At 41.8% G+C, this 16,468-nt stretch overlaps 2 protein-coding genes across 5 annotated transcripts in view; both read left to right on the top strand.

The window, feature by feature from the left end:
- Positions 1-16,468, top strand: part of LOC134217890 (angiotensin-converting enzyme) — a 531,134-nt gene that overhangs the window by 488,519 nt on the left and 26,147 nt on the right. The window lies entirely within an intron of this gene.
- Positions 750-8,804, top strand: LOC134216729 (uncharacterized). Its single transcript, XM_062695552.1, has 4 exons — positions 750-849; positions 7,231-7,256; positions 7,322-7,658; positions 7,723-8,804. The coding sequence occupies exons 1-4, from the start codon at positions 750-752 to the stop codon at positions 8,802-8,804; spliced, it is 1,545 nt and encodes a 514-aa protein (XP_062551536.1).

Here is a 16,468-nt window from a genome sequence, read left to right as displayed (position 1 = left end):
CGCATTCCTGCGGTTGGTTCGGAACGGAAACGTGCGGAGAACGCAACGACACTGGCAGTTGACGACCAGATTTGAGTAGCAGGTGATTGACGGCAATGTATGAAAAGTTAGCGAAGCCCTAGAACCGTGCCGTAAGTAAGTGCAATCCGTCATGCGTAAGTTGCTTGTCGTCCTCTTGGTTATTGGTAAGGATGGCGCGGAGGAGACTCATTAAGTGGCCGCAATTAAGCCGATTCGTTGTGTAATTTGTGATTTGTCGAAGGTTGCACTGCATAAGTGCATGAAGATCGATGCGATTTGATAACAAATTGCAATGAATATGATATTGTATAAATAAAGTAATGCTATGACCGTTTATTCATGTTTATCGAAAAAATAAAACAACCAACCAACAATTCGAGTAAAATCCTATGCTTATTCAATAAACAATTGACTTCTTTACCAACTGAACATAAATCAGCTGCTTTTCAATCAGCAATTCCAGCTATAATCACAATCACGAACCCTCAATTATAGCGCTACGTTAAAGCTATAAATCTATATCTTTTGTACCCATGACTCTGTGCAAAGTTCACATTCTAGATCTCCTCTCAAACCGCTTTCAACATCTTCATAAAATAGTCATTCAATTGCATCTCCACTATCTCGATTCAAGCATCGATGATTTACTGTGTACTTATTTCTCGGATTGCCTATCGTTTGTTTTGCAAAACTTAATCACAATAGTGATTTGTTCGGAGGCGACCTTGATGGCACCCCGTGAGTGCCATCACCATCAGCCACCATCACGACTGACCAAGATCGCCTTATGCGCCATCGAAATGGGTAAGATGATTTACTACCCCAGAGGTGAGTGGAGAGCATAAAAACCGGAGCAGTGCGCATAAATTGAAAGTGAAAGAAACCCAATCCAGCTCCGAGACCTTGAAACAAGCAGCGCCTGCACGTGTAAAGGGCCCTCAACTCGACTCCCCAGCAGTGCTCTCAGCTGTTGACCATCGAAAGCGAATAAGGGAAACCGCTAAACAAAGAAAAAGTTCAACCTGATGAAATTTCACCGCTGACTGACTGACTGACTGACTGACTGACTGGCCCCCTTTCAATGACGTCGTGCGTCCGTGGACCGTTCACTTGGGCTGCTGCTTCCTTGGCATAATCAGAGCAGCATAAGATAACTGCCATAAAACCTAGTGAACCAGTTTCCATGAGCAAGTGTTATTTAATTATGTCAGTCGAACCCCTTGTCATCGACTGGGCGTTATCACATTGCGGCAATAAAACCATCTACCTTTCTATTTCCAATGATGGTAAGGTCGCTTGTCGAAAATGTAGTTTTTCGGCTTTTGTTCTACATATCACTCTCTCGTAAGAAGCGTGGCTGCAAAGCAAGACCGTACTGAAGGTGGTTGGGTTCGATTCCCGGTTTTGTCTAGGAAATTTTCGGGTTGGCAATTTGATCGAATTACCTGAGCATAAGAGTAGGGGGAAATCGCAAGATAAATCCCAATACTGGAACAGGACACTTCAAGAAGTTCATCCAGATACCGGTGTCATCAGGTTATGAGCACTAGGATGATCTAGAGAGTATCCTTGAGTTAGAATTTTGATGTTGTAAGGAATCTACGCCATATTTTATCATATTCTGGTTAAATAATTGAAATTGAAACGCTATATGATAAAATCCTGCGCCTGTCCAGCGGTATAACAGATCTTTTTCAATATCTACGATACTCTAAACAGTCCTTGAATTCAGATCTTAATATTCAAATCCATCAACATGAAGATGCTCGATGTCCTCACTAGTTTTATGAGTTGGAATAGCTCCAAGGTACCTAGTGACACCATTTCAGACACACCACAGAATTCGATCAATATCTACGACACTCCAAAACGTCCTTGAGTACAACACACCACAGAATTCGTTCAATATCTACGACACTCCAAACTGTCCTTCAATACAGATCTTAATATTCAAATCGATCAACATGAAAATCTTCGATAACCTTACTAGTTTTATGAGTTGGAATAGCTCCACGGAACCTCGTTACACTATTACAGACAAACTACAGAACTCGTTCGACATCTACGACACTCCATATTATAAATATTCTGGGATGTATTTTGTATATACTGCCCGAGCAGCACGACTCAGACAAAAACGGTTGTAGCAACTTGATTGTGACTAAATTTGGTCTCATTTCAGCTTCGGTAACATATGTGAAACATGTGTGCTGCTAGGGTGGTGTAATAATGTCCCATGGGACTTCACCAGCTAACAAAAAGCTGAGAAACCTATAAATCACTCTTTTGGTGTTGTAGACCTCCAATATCTGAACTCAAGAATGGTTTGGAGTACCGTAGCTATTCTGTAAATGATTACTTTCTTATATACTGATGTATTGATGTCCCATGGGGCTTAACCAACTAACACACAAGCATGGAAACCTATGAATCACTCTGTTGGTCTGTTGGTCAATATCTGAACTCAATAATGATTTGGAGTACCGCAGGAACTCTAGGAATGTTGTGATTTGTATATACTGGTGTAATGATGTCCCATGGGGTTGCTCCAACTAACACACAAGCTCAGGACCATATGAATCACTCTGTTGGTGTTGTAGACCTTCAATATCAGAACTCAAGAATGGTTTGGAGTACCATAGCTATTCTGGGAATGTTGAGTTTTTTGAATACTGATGTAAAGATGCTCCATGGGTTTCTACAACTAACACACAAGCTCAGGATCCTATCAATCACTCTGTTGGCCTTGAAGACATCCAAGATCTGAACTCAAGAATTGTTTGGAGTACCGTAGATATTCTGAGAATGTTGTATTTTGTATATACTGGTGTAATGATGTCCCATGGGGCTTCTCCAACTAACAAACAAGCTCGGAAACCTATGAATCACTCTGTTGGTTTTGTAGACCTCCAATACCTGAACTCAAGAATGATTTGGAGTACCGCAGGAACTCTGGGAATGTTGTGATTTGTGTAAACTGGAGTAATGATGTCCCATGGGGCTTCTCCAACTAACACACAAGCTCGGGAACCTTTTGTTTTACTTGGTTGATCTTGTAGACCTCCAAGATTTGAACTCAAGAATAGTTTGGAGTACCGTCTACGGGGGTGTCATTGGGCCAAAATGTGGTATGCTCCAAGTAAATGTTACAAAGCTCTAGTAGTTAATATTGGAATCAAGTTGTAATTAGTTGGGTACAAGCTTGAACAATAAATTTACCACTGTTTGAGAAAAAAATAATAAATGAGAGAAATTCTTCAAAGTTATATGTTGTTTAAAATTGGCCCATTCTCACCCCTCACAGGGGGTGACATTGGGCCACATACAATAAAGTTCAGCGGTGACGATGCAACGATTCAATCGTTCAAAAAAATAATTGCCTACATTACGGCTTTTACCAACTATGTATGGCAAATCAACCAAAGGCTTGGCCCAATCTCACCCCTTTTTAGCATGCATTGCTCGTTGCTACGAAAAAGCAAGACTGCTAAATAAATATTCATAAAATTCGATAAAACAACAAACAGATTATCGTAACATGATCACCAGGTATCCATCGATCCAAAATTTAGTCATGTAATAGATTTGTTGGGCATTACTGACACTATTTTAATACGGGTTCATTCGATCAATAGTTTTACATTCAAATTCCAAGCATTATGGTACGAGCACAATAAATCCTTAGAATTTGTTTTGTGATTTCCTAGACGTGAATTTTAATATATTTTCGAACCGTTTGAACTGTTCATCAAAATTCGTGACAGTTTCTGAGATATTAGGAGTTGAAACATTTTTCGTTTTTGGCCCAATCTTACCCCCTAGGCCCAATGTCACCCCGAACAACGGTACCATAGATATTCTGAGAATGTTGATTATTTTATAATACTGGATACAGTCAATCAAGCTTAGCTAAGCTAAGCTAAATATCCATTTTATACCTTATGATCATCATGAGAATCGAACTATGGTGATAGTCCTCTCTGCTTCCACTCTACCTTCTTCACTTCTTGAAACAAACGAAACCCGAAGAGTAACAAGTTCTGAACTCCAAGAATCCAAACATACAGCATCGGACCATCGTTGTCGTGTTCTGGCTAGGTAATGTAAATTTACATCCTCTGAGTTCCATCGTCAAGGGCAAATATTTGGCTGCACGAACTTGACGTTTTCTCACCTTACTTACTTACTTACTTATGGATTCAGTACACCAGTACACCTGTTGCCAGGTTAGATTTCGGTCGACTTCTTTTATTTCTTTATTGAGGCTTCGCCGCCATTAGCCTCTGGGTCTGCCTCTGCTGCGATGTCCCGCTGGGTTCCAGTCACATGCTTGTTTACAGATTTCGTTTCTGCCCCTACGTAAGGTGTGGTCGACCCAGCCCCATTTTCGATCCTGAATTTCTGTAACAACGACGATGGAGTTCGTTGTTTGAAATCTAGTTGTGGGGCAATCTGGCACGAATTATGTGTCTCAGGCATCTGTTGATGAGCACCTGCAGCCGTTGTGTGTTCTCCACTGATGCACACCATGTTTCGCTCTCGTAGAACAGCACAGATTTCATGTTAGAGTTGAAAATTCGTATTTTTGTGCGTTTACTTATCTGCCTGTTTTTCCAGATATTACATAAACTCGCAAAGGCAGCCCTCGCTTTCTTGATCCGTACGCCTATGTCGATCTTGGTGCCGCCGTCTGACGCCATCTGGCAACCAAGATACTGGAAGCTTTCAACATTCTCCACTGGTTGCCCGGCTACTGTGAAACTGGAAGGGATTACCGTGTTTACATCCAACGATTTGGTTTTGTTGACTTTGATGACTAAGCCTGCCGAAGAGGAGCGCTCGGCAAGGTCGTTGAGCTTACTCTGCATATCAGAGTGCCGTTGAGCGAAGAGTGCAAGGTCATCAGCCAATTCGTTTAGGAGCTCCATGGTTATAGGCTGCCATAACAGCCCGCGGTTTGGTTCACAGTCAATCGCACCTACCAGAATCTCGTTGATTACGATGAGGAACACTAACGGTGATAGAATACATCCTTGCTTCACACCAGCTACGACCCGGATAGGGTCCGACAAGACCACATTGTGCAGCACTCTACACGAAAAGGCCTCGTACTGTGCCTCGATGAGGCCGATGATTTGCTCAGGAACCCCCCTGCGTCTCAGGGCGCCACACATATTCTCGTGATTGAGACGGTCGAAAGCTTTTTCGTAGTTTTCGTAGTGAGACTCTTGGAATTCGTTAACCTGCTCCAGAATGATACGGAGCGTGACAATTTGGGCCAAACAGGATCTTCCGGCACGGAGAGTCGAAGAGTCGCATCGATCTTCTCCTGAATCCGGGCTAGGATTACTTTGCATAGAACTTTGAGAACGGTACACAGCAACAATGTCTCGCCAGTTATCGCATACAATCGCATACACCCCTTTTGGGCACCTTCACTAAGATACCTCACATCCGGTCGACCGGGAAAGTTGCGGTGTCCCAGATATTACGAAATAAACGATGCAGTAGTTGAGCGGATGTCATGGGGTCAGCTTTAAGCAACTCGGCTGATATGCGATCGACCCCTGGGGCTTAATTCGATTTCATGTTTTGGATGGCTCTTTGAATCTCTAGCAGTGATGGAGCTTCGGTATCGACGCGTGTGGTGGCCTGGCTGGCACTTGAAAAAGTTGTTCGAAGTGCCTGAACCAGCGTTTCAGCTGGTCAGGTGGGTCAGTCAATAACTGATCATTCGCGTTTTCACAGGCATCGTTGCATTCATTATGGTATGTATCAGTGGAGAACACTCAACGGCTGCAGGTGTTCATTAATAGATGCCTGCGGTACATAATTCGGGCCTGGTGGCCTCACAACTGGATCTCAAACAACGAGCTCCATCGTCGTTGTCACCAGAGGCCGATAGCAACAGAAATTCGGGATCGGAAGTGGGGCTGGGTCGGCCACACTCTACGTAGGGGCGGAAACGAAATCTGTAAGCAAGCATTAGACTGGAACCCAGCGGGACATCGCAGCAGAGGCAGACCCAGAGGCTCATGGCGACGAAGCCTCAATAAAGAAATAAAAGAAGTCGACCGAAATCTAACCTGGCAACAGGTTAAAGCGATAGCCGGGCAACGCTCAGGATAGAGATCTTTCAAGTCGGCCCTTTGCACCACCGGAGGTGTACAGGATCCATAACATCGTTGCATTCATCTTCGCCCCGCTTAAGCGTCATGAGATATCGTGGAGGAGGCGAATGCCCCCGGTTGCTGCGTCTCTCTCTCATTCGTCGACCAGAGAGTCTGCCCACGCTCGCTTGTCTCGTCGACATGAGCGTTTACTTCCTTCTCAAGAGCCGAGTATCGTTGACGGGCTAAGACTTAAGCTCCTCTGGTTTTTGATCGCTCTGTCGCGGCTTTGGCTTCTTTTCGCTCCTCTATCTTCCTCCAGGTCTCATCGGTGATCCATCGTTTTCTCACCGATTTAAATAAATGCATGACGAAATATAGTAGGGAAGCGAACCCAGAAATTTCCCTGACCCCAGTTTTCGCCCACCTATTGGATCATATTGATTTTCCGCAAACTCCAATTGTTTAAACCTGGTAAAACTAATTTATTTTTATACGATTAATTATCCCCTTTATATAGTAGGGGGAATGACGGCTTTGGCAGGTTTTGTTCTATTATTGGCAGGGGTTTTTTTTTATGACTGACTAGGCTCAAATTTGGCCTGAACATTCTTTGCATATCAAAGAATATTGTGGCCAAATTTCATAAAATTTGGTCGACAAAAACCCCCCTGCCAATAATAGAACAAAACCTACCAAAGCCGTCTTTCCCCCTATATCGAATTAAACTACTTACTAAAATGAATCTGTAAAATGTTGAATTTGAAAATCATGTAGTAGGTATGAAGGTACTTTTAGTGTACCACTCATGAAAAAAAGAAAAAACAACGAATGCTCGTATATAAAGTTACTCATGGATTGTTATTTTTAGTTTAATTTTGTAACTAAATGTTACGCTAATTTATCGTTTTCTTTGATGATTTTCATTAAATTTCATGATCTAACATGGAAAAATTAAATAAATCTAGTAGGCGAAAATTGGTTCCTGATCAAAGCAGTCGACCCAGATTTCGTCCTGGGCGAACTGTCATATATAGTTCGGAATTTTCGTGCGACTCCAGTTTTCGTTTTGTTGGTGAAATTTTAAAACTTCTTCTAGAAAACGTGGATTTGAACATAAAAATGGTAAGAAGCCTTTAAATTTCAACAGGTTTCGTAAGTGTTTAGTACATTTCACTTATTGTATACAGGAACAGCGTAAGAAATACCGCACATCGTACTCCCAAGATGAAATTTCTGCTGCTGTACGAAAAGTTCGCAGCAAGGAAATGGGTATCAATGAAGCAGCCAAGCACTTCGGAGTTCCCAGGTCGACGATTCGTTCTCGTCTACAGAAAAAGGAACGTCAAGTTTATCGCTCCGGTCCAATGTCGGTACTGACGATAGAGGAAGAAGGCGAATTAGAGTCATGGATATTTGACAGTCAACGTAGAGGCTTTCCGGTCACAAAGAGTAATCTGCAGGATAATATCAAATCCTTCCTCGATCGGAATCTACGAGAGAATCCTTTCATCAATAACCGTCCAGGTTTGTATTGCTAACTATTCCATTGTACATCTATGTATTCAATGTATGCAATCGTTTGATGTAGGGAAAAAATGGCTGAAACTATTCATGCAGAGGCGACCTAATGTGGTACTCCGAACGCCTGAGTTTATTACAAGCGCTAGTGCGAAGGTTTCACCGGATAATATCAGATCCTGGTTCCACAAAGTGAAAGCTTATTTAGCTGAAAAATACTTGATGCATATACTGGACGATCCGCGAAGAGTATTCAACGGAGATGAAACCTGTTTTCATCTGAATCCAAAATCCAAGGCCGTATTAGCACTACGAGGAAGCCGAAACGTGTATGATGTGGAACGAAACAGCAGTAAATTGAACGTAACTGTTATGTTCACTTTCAACGCGGCAGGGGAAACTGTACCCCCTTGTATCATATACCCCTATAAGAGTATACCGCAAGATGTTGCCAAGTCCGTCCCATCTTCCTGGGGTATCGCCAAGTCGGACAGCGGATGGATGACAACAGTAGTATTTCGCGATTACATCCGAAATGTGTTGAACCCGTATCTCCAGAAAAAGCAAGTTAAAAAGCCAGTCATTTTTATAGTCGATGGACATAGCAGTCACGTTAATCTGGAAACCTCTAACATGTGCCGGGATATGGGAGTTATCCTCATAGCTCTGTATCCGAACGTGACCAGGATTATGCAACCAGCTGATGTATCGGCTTTTAAGCCACTGAAGAATGGTTGGCCAAAGGCGGTAGAGAGGTTCCGTAAAGATAATCCGCTTCGTAGAGTAACATTGCCGGATTTCGCAGTTGTTCTTCAAGACTGTTTGCGCCATTCTTTGACATCGACGAGCATTAAAAACGGCTTCAGAGCTTCGGGTCTCTTTCCTTGGAATCACAGTGCCATCGATTATTCGAAATGTATGACCATATCGGCAGAGACAGAAGAAGATGACGTAATAGAGGCGGACGATCAGGCATGTACGGAGCTGAATACGACAGACTTGGAACATGCGAACCGAGCACTTGAGCAATGGGCAGCAATTATTGGAACAACGCGAGCCAAAAAGTTTAGAGGAGACTTCATCGTACTCGATAACGCGGAGGAAGAAGCGCTTTTTGAAATTTTCCACGTTCTGGAGGAAACTGTACCATAAACTAATAAAGCTATTGAATATCGTGAAGAAGAAAATACCGAAATCGAGACCGAAATCATCATGGACAACAATTCGTCAACATTACCTGCTCCTATAATAAATGTGGAGGGCATCAACAGCCAACTTTGAAGGAGTGTTTGGCGCCGCTTCCTATTCTAGAACGTGGAACTCAACGGCAGTAAAAATCAAAACGGTATCATGTCTTGACATCAGATGAGTTCATTGAGGAGTTTTCCAGAAAAGAGCAAGAGAAGAAATGTCTAGAGGAAGAGAAGGAAAACAGGAAAAAGGTGCGAGAAGAGCGAAAAATAGCAAATGAGCTTAAAAAGAAGCAGCAAGAAGAGAAGAAGACTTTGAAGAAGAAAAAACTATGCCTTTGTCAAAGCACAAAAAGTCCTAGGAATGTCCTGGTAATGATTAGGAGAATCTATCTCCTTGAGTACGGATTCTACTCTTTTTGCTTTGTACCAGATTACCGTGTCCATCGCGTACACTGATATCGAAACCGGCCAAAATATTACTGGGTTATGAGGATTTTGGATAATGGACAGTAACTGCCGCTACAAGAATTCCTGAACGTACACATCACCTGTTATTGTATCGATCGCTGCAAATGGATTTGAGAGAATTCCACACGTACAAATTGCTCACAAAATCATTGCCTTTTACAGAATTTTCCTAAATAAACTTTCTTATCAACATCGTCAACACCAATACGGATCATGTTGAAATGTTCCCTTGGAAACATTTTATAATAGAACTTTACTCATGGTTTATCATTATCATCACCTTGCATAACGATCTTCCACACAAATTACTTTTTCTGCTCCCTGAAAGTCCGTAGTTCATTTTGTGTCTTGTTTGGTCAACTTCATTCTTCGATGTTATCAGATTTTTGCAAATCTTGAACAGAAGTATCATTTTTACGGGAAAAGATTGAAAGATTTTCCGATCGAGCATATGGCTCATAGGGACCGATTTACGTTCAGATTTTTTCATGCCCTGAAATGTAAAATCCACACCATGCTTCCGAATCGCATTGCAAACTGCTCCGATGCTCTTATCTTATATTCTCGCCATCTGACTCAGTGAATGTTGGGAATAGTGCATCATTCGTGCAAAGTCTGTTTGCACTTTTCAAGGAAAAAGTTTCGCATTCCCATAAAAACTTAACCAAATGGCACTTATGAATCACAGAGCGACAGATTATAACGTAAACAATGATGCTCAGTGATTACCTGCCATTTAAAATTTATCTGAAAACAATAGGAGCGCATCAAAATCGTGCTTATACTTTCTGGGACACCCTATACATGTTATGATTTTAAAGAGCGTTAACCCCATCACTTCATTCACTTGTCATTTGATTTACTGTGATTTTCAATTGTTCATATTGAAGTCGCTACTGTCTTACTTAGAAGATAAATCGCATTTTGAGGCTTGTAATCCCTGAAAAATCATATACCAATTGTGCTTGAAAAAATAATCAGATCACCAAATCTACTTTAATATCGAAGATTTAATTAATCATCCAGTCCAAACTTTGGCTTCAAGTCTCGCCAACACCAAATTTGAGCAAACCATATTTTATCGCTCTCCCGTCATGATGTTAATCTTTCGAATGACCCTTCGCCTTCGTCGAAGATCACCACAGCATCAACATTGTAAGTAAGTGCAACGGCCCTTCAAGTTTCATCATTTCAGACGGGCGCTCTCCAAAGGTCAGTAAGCCCACTCGTCGTTGTTACGGTAGTCCAATTTCCGTCCACTTACCCCCGGTCCGGTCGGTAACGAGCCACATTCACCACCAACCGACCTCTTCACGGTCGTGACCGTTCACTTTGCGAAGATCTCGACGAAGTTCGTCGCTAGCTGGGCGCTCGTTAATTTCGGAATTGGTGATTGAGTGGTTCATATTATTATAACTTCGCATACGCATATTATGCGATAATTTGGAAGCGATTCCATTCATTATACCTATCCGTCATTTCGGGTACGTTTTTAAATTAATGCATTAAATGCTACCAGGTGGAAATCACTCAAATTAAGCTAAAACGGATGATGATTTAGCCCTATGGTAGCTGACCTCCACAGCAGATCACTCATGTTTGGACACTTGTGAGAGATGAGCTGCTAATTGAAAACAATAATATGGACCAAGGATGAGAACGTGCAGTATGGATGGGAACAATACGATGACTCAGCATCACTTGCGTCATTTGTAATTGTAATTTGTAGATTGTATTGCCCGGAAAATAAATTATTGAAGATTTTAGAAATGTGATTTAGGTGTTTCAATAGTTTGCATTCCCACCCCTGGTTTGTGTTATGCAACTCTTGTGTTTACAATTTCGTCCAAGCTTACATTCATACAGAAGTCAAACGCACATATGTTAACACGGTTTGTTCATTGGCAGTTTTGCTGCGTGCGGTGCATAACGAGATTAGTTCACGGCGGCAAAGTTCGCACATTCGAACCGAAACATGCGCTCGCGGCGCGCGGCCGGTTGAATGAGGAAAATCGTTTCGATAATTGTGCGACTTCAGGTGGGAACCAAATGAAACAGTTAATCTGTATTTACCTTATAGTTTGAATTATGGCGAGCAGCTGAAAATAAGCATACGATGTAGTCATTATGTTGCTCGAGTCGCGTAATTGTAGCAGGGGGGCCTAGACGAGAATTAATTGTTTCGCGATTATCCGTGGGAAGTGTTTTCGTATATTTTGGTTCAGAACGGAAGAAGTATATTTGTCCGGGTGTGAATGAAGTGAACGGAAATATTTACTCTAGACTATATGGAGTGTTGTTTAACATTGATGTGGTTGCATGACAGATATCATAGAGTACCGAGATCTCACGAAAAGACGTGTAAGATAGATACAATTTATAAATACTGTTAGACACTTGAAACGCACACAGAAAAAAATAATGGAAACTAATCAGCTCGTTAAAAAATACAGACGTGGAAAATTACACTATTCTGAGACCTCATAAATTTTTTCACCAATTTCACCCTAAATGTATGCAATTTGTATAGCATTATACCACTTAATCGAATAAATAGTGGCAAAATGCAATACAAATTGCATACATCCAAGTAAAAAATATCGTTTAAAATTACGCTCTTTTTGACATTTCCTTTATGTGCATTACTTTCGTGTAAATTTCAAAACCTTTTTCTATCTGTGCATATTATCGGCTGAAAAATATTAGAAAATTAAGTGAATAAACGGTTGTTTCGATTGGATAGGTGAATTGTTTGTCGTTGGAAATAATTTTTTGCTGAACTATTGAGACACAGGTTTGTGGAATGAATATACGAGACGATTGAATATTGATGCCAGCACAGATAGAAAAATTTGTTGAAATTTATACGAAAGTAATGCACATAAAGGGAATGCCAAAAAGAGCGTAAATTTCAACGATATTATCATCTGAATGTATGCAATTTGTTTTGCATTATGTCACTTTTTATACGAATAAGTGTCATAATGCTATGTAAATTGCATACATTTAGGGCGAACTTGATGGAAGAGATCCATGTACGCCCAGAATAGTGTAATTTTCCACGTATTAATTATTTACGCGCTGATAACTTTTCATTTTTTTTTTCTGTGAGGTGGAGAGCCATGCGTCAAACGGATATGCTTGATACCTCATCGCCGATGGCCTTGCCGCTCTGGAAAGCAGTGTGGTATTGATCACTGTGGTCTACGCCATTACCCACTACTCCATATCGACGAAGCCGAAGAGAACACTAATCGATCAAAGATGAATTCTAAAACGGAGCGGTATTGCATCAAAACGTTCACCACGCGCTGCCTAGTACGCTTTTCCGATATTTGCCGGTTACAATAGAAGGGATGGGTCAAAAGGTAGCTCATATGCATGCCTTTTTAGATGATGACTCATCATCTACATTAGACTGGCCCAGATTAGTATGGGGAGAAAAAATGTTGTCGAACTCTACGGGGCACCGGTCCAGAATTGTGTCTTTGGGTGAGAAAATCAATCTCTGAAAATTTCAGTTCAATCCCTTGTTGCATAAGCTGGCGCATTTGATTTGAAGTTTGTATGGGGATTTCAGCCAAAATGTATAGGAAAATACACCTCCGTCACTCATTCGATCTGGAAATTGGTTCTAATTGCTCGATTGACCTCAGAATTGCAAAAACGGCAGTTGGTATGCTACAGAACAATTTCACAGAATATTGCATTGATAAAGTGAACTTTTATATAGTTTCTGGCTGATTTATTAGGAGCTGATTTGTGTATTTTTGGATTTTTTGATCGAATCGCATCAGCCGAAACCTATATAAAAGTTCATTAAATCATCATACAATGTTCTGTGAAATTGTTCTGTAGCATACCGACTGCCGTTTTTGCAATTCTGAGGTCAATCGAGCAGTCAGAACCAATTTCCAGATCGAATGAGTGACGGAGGTGTATTTTCCTATACATTTTGGCTGAAATCCCCATACAAACTTCAAATCAAATGCACCAGCTTATGCAACAAGCAAGCGATTGAGCTGAAATTTTCAGAGATTGATTTTCTCACCCAAAGACCCAATCCTGGGGGGTGCCCCGTGGAATTAGACAACTTTTTGTTTCCTGGGCCAGTCTAATCTACATTGATGGAAGCGTCATTAACATCCAAGAAGGTCCCATCGACTCAGCTGGACAGGCAATGTTAGTCGTGAAAAATAGTATTCAAAGCGCGTGTCGATTATGATAACTTGGCAAGGCGTAGGAAACCATTATCGGTTAAATGACGTCCGAACTGTTCAAAAACTCAATCTACCAAGTCAAACACTACAGTATGATAAACTCAAGGCTGTACACCCACATCTCCAAGGACTACCAGTACATAGCTACTCAGGAGCGTTTTCAGACATCATTATTGGAATGGAACACGCGCGATTAATATCCACCTTCGAAGATTCGTGAGGATAAGGTTGATGATCCAGTTGCAGCGAGGACCCGTTTAGGCTGGTGCATTTACGGAAAGACAACTGGTACTAATAGGTCGGTGGAGCATTTACATCACCATGCGGATATTGGGAACCGAGAACTTCATGAACAAATGAAAACATTCTTCGGAATTGAGAAGGCAACCATCACAGTGAGGATGGAAACCGAGGTAGATATACGGGCTAAACATATTATGTCAAGCACAAGAAAAATGATAGGAAAGGCTTTCGAAATAGGTCTCCTTTGAACATACGACAATATCAGTTTCCCAGACAGCTACAAAATGGCCGAAAGGCGACTGATGCAGCTTGAGAAACGATTAGCCAAAGACCCTCATGGAAAATGTCAGTAATTATGAAACTTGCGTATTATGAAACTAAAAGATACGCACATCGAAGAGGAAATGCATCCAAATGACCCAAACAAAATATGGTACGTCCCCCTAGGAATCGTCCAGAATAAAAAAAAAACGGGTAAACTATGACTCATCTGGGATGGCACGGCTCGAACGGATGGAGTATCGTTTAATGACGTACTGCTCAAAGGGCCAGATCTACTTGTGTCCTTGAATACCATTCTCCTCCGATTCCGAGAACGGAACTTTGCTCTTTGTGGTGACATAAGAGAGATGTTCCACCAGATATATATACGTAATGAGGATAAGCAAGCACAACGTTTTCTCTGGAGACTATTACCTGACTCTTCGCCACAAATTTATATAATGGACGTTGCAACGTTCGGCGCTACATGCTCCCCAAGCTCAGCTCAATTTGTAAAAAACAAAAATGCCGAAGAGTTCGTTTTACAATAACCAGAAGCAGTAGACGCTATAATCAATAGTCATTATGTTGATGACTATTTGTATAGCGTAGGCACAGTTGACGAATCTGTAAAATTATAGAAAGAGGTGAAATTCTCAAGGAGGATTCGAAATTCGCAACTTCGCAGTTGGCGAAAGTGAAGACTTCGAGGACAAATCTATGGACCTTGCTCAAGTAGAGCTGAAAGAACGAGTTCTAGGGTTGATTTGGAAGCCGAAAACCTATGCACTGAACTTCGATTCTACGCTGAAGGTGGATATTGCAAGGCTGATCTCGGGGCAGAAACACCAACGAAACGTGAAGTTTTGCGTACTGTAATGTCACCCTTCGACCCCCTTGGCTTGATAGCGCATTTCGCCATACAAGGCAACAGGGACAGATTGGGACGAACCAATTGCAAAAAACCAACATGTACACTGGAATAAATGGAGTAAATTTCTTGCAGATTTGGGAAACGTACAAGTGCCGCGGTGCTTCTTTGTCAATGCAAGTATTAAAGCCTTGAACGGTACACAAATCCACGTCTTTGTAGATGCCAGTTCGGAAGCTTACGCATGCGTTGCTTGTTTACGAATCATCAATCATGGGGTTCCACGATGTGCATTGATAGCTGCAATGTCCAAGGTTGCACCATTAAAGCCTCTTTCCGTTCCTCGCCTAGAGCTACAGGCTGCTATGATTGGAAGTCGTATATTAGATCATGTTTGTGCCTTTCCATCCATCGACCGTTTTTATGGTTAGATTCAGCAACCGTGCTAGCGTGGCTACGTTCAGACAGCCGGCGTTATCATCCATTTGGATCCTTCCGTGTGTGGGAAATCCTGAGCCTGACGGCTGTGGATGAGTGGAGACACATACAATCAAAATATAACGTGGCGGATGACGCTACGAAATGGGGATCTGTGCCCAACTTTCATCCTGAATGTAGATGATTTAGCGGGCCACCATTTCTAAAAATGCTGATGAGTTCTGGCCAGCGCGAATGAAAAATACAGTCCCTGTCACGGAGAAACTTCGTGCGCTATACATTCATCATCATATTTTGACGGACTACTAATCGATGTCAAACGCTTTTCAAAGTGGTCTACGTTACTATGGACGGCTGCTCTTGTGCTAAGAGGAATCAAACGGTTAAAACGGTTACAGCTCACATCATGATTACTTCAAGAAGAATATAGTGCTGCTGAAAACGTGGCGTGGCAGCAAGTTCAAATGGAGAGCTACCCGGATGAGTATGCAACATTATACTATAATAGGGCAAACCAAGGTCAGCAAAGGATTCTGAGCAAGGCAAGTGTTTTGCTGAAGCTGTCACCGTATCTTGATACCGAAGGAGTTATCAGGATCAGGGTAGAAATATTTCACAGTCAATGCAGTGAAAAACATGGATCTCAGTAAAATCTGCAGTCGCCTTCGTCGCCGCCGTGGTGAGTGCGACTGGGTGCAGCCGAAAAATCATTTCCAACACCGACCATTCAATTTCGCATTCAGCCACTCACAAGTCGCTCTGACATGCTGCTCAGTTCGCGCCTTACCGTATGACTGTGAGTGGCCCATTTAAACACGTGGTGAATTTTTTCAATTTGCTGGGTGAATGTGTACATTTTGCTGTGGTAAATTTCATCTTCGCAGCGCAGTGGGTGATGTGAGTTCTGTTGTTTACTTTTCTGCCTCTCCGGGAATGTGAGGTTGATTTCAAAGCAGGAAGAAAATAAAAACATGATATAAAAAAACATCACCTTCATCCAGTGCTGCCGAATATTTACAACCCTGATCAGGATGACCAACCGCATCGGAGCAGCGCAGCACCTGTTGTCACGTTCAAAGCCAAATACCCAATAATTCTACCAAATCAGCACTATGCAGCGCC

Source organism: Armigeres subalbatus, chromosome 2, assembly GCF_024139115.2.
Source record: "Armigeres subalbatus isolate Guangzhou_Male chromosome 2, GZ_Asu_2, whole genome shotgun sequence".
In the NCBI taxonomy this organism is placed as follows: Eukaryota; Metazoa; Arthropoda; class Insecta; order Diptera; family Culicidae; genus Armigeres; species Armigeres subalbatus.
Note: the sequence above shows the minus strand (reverse complement) of the source record. Positions and strands in the feature narration are given on the sequence as shown.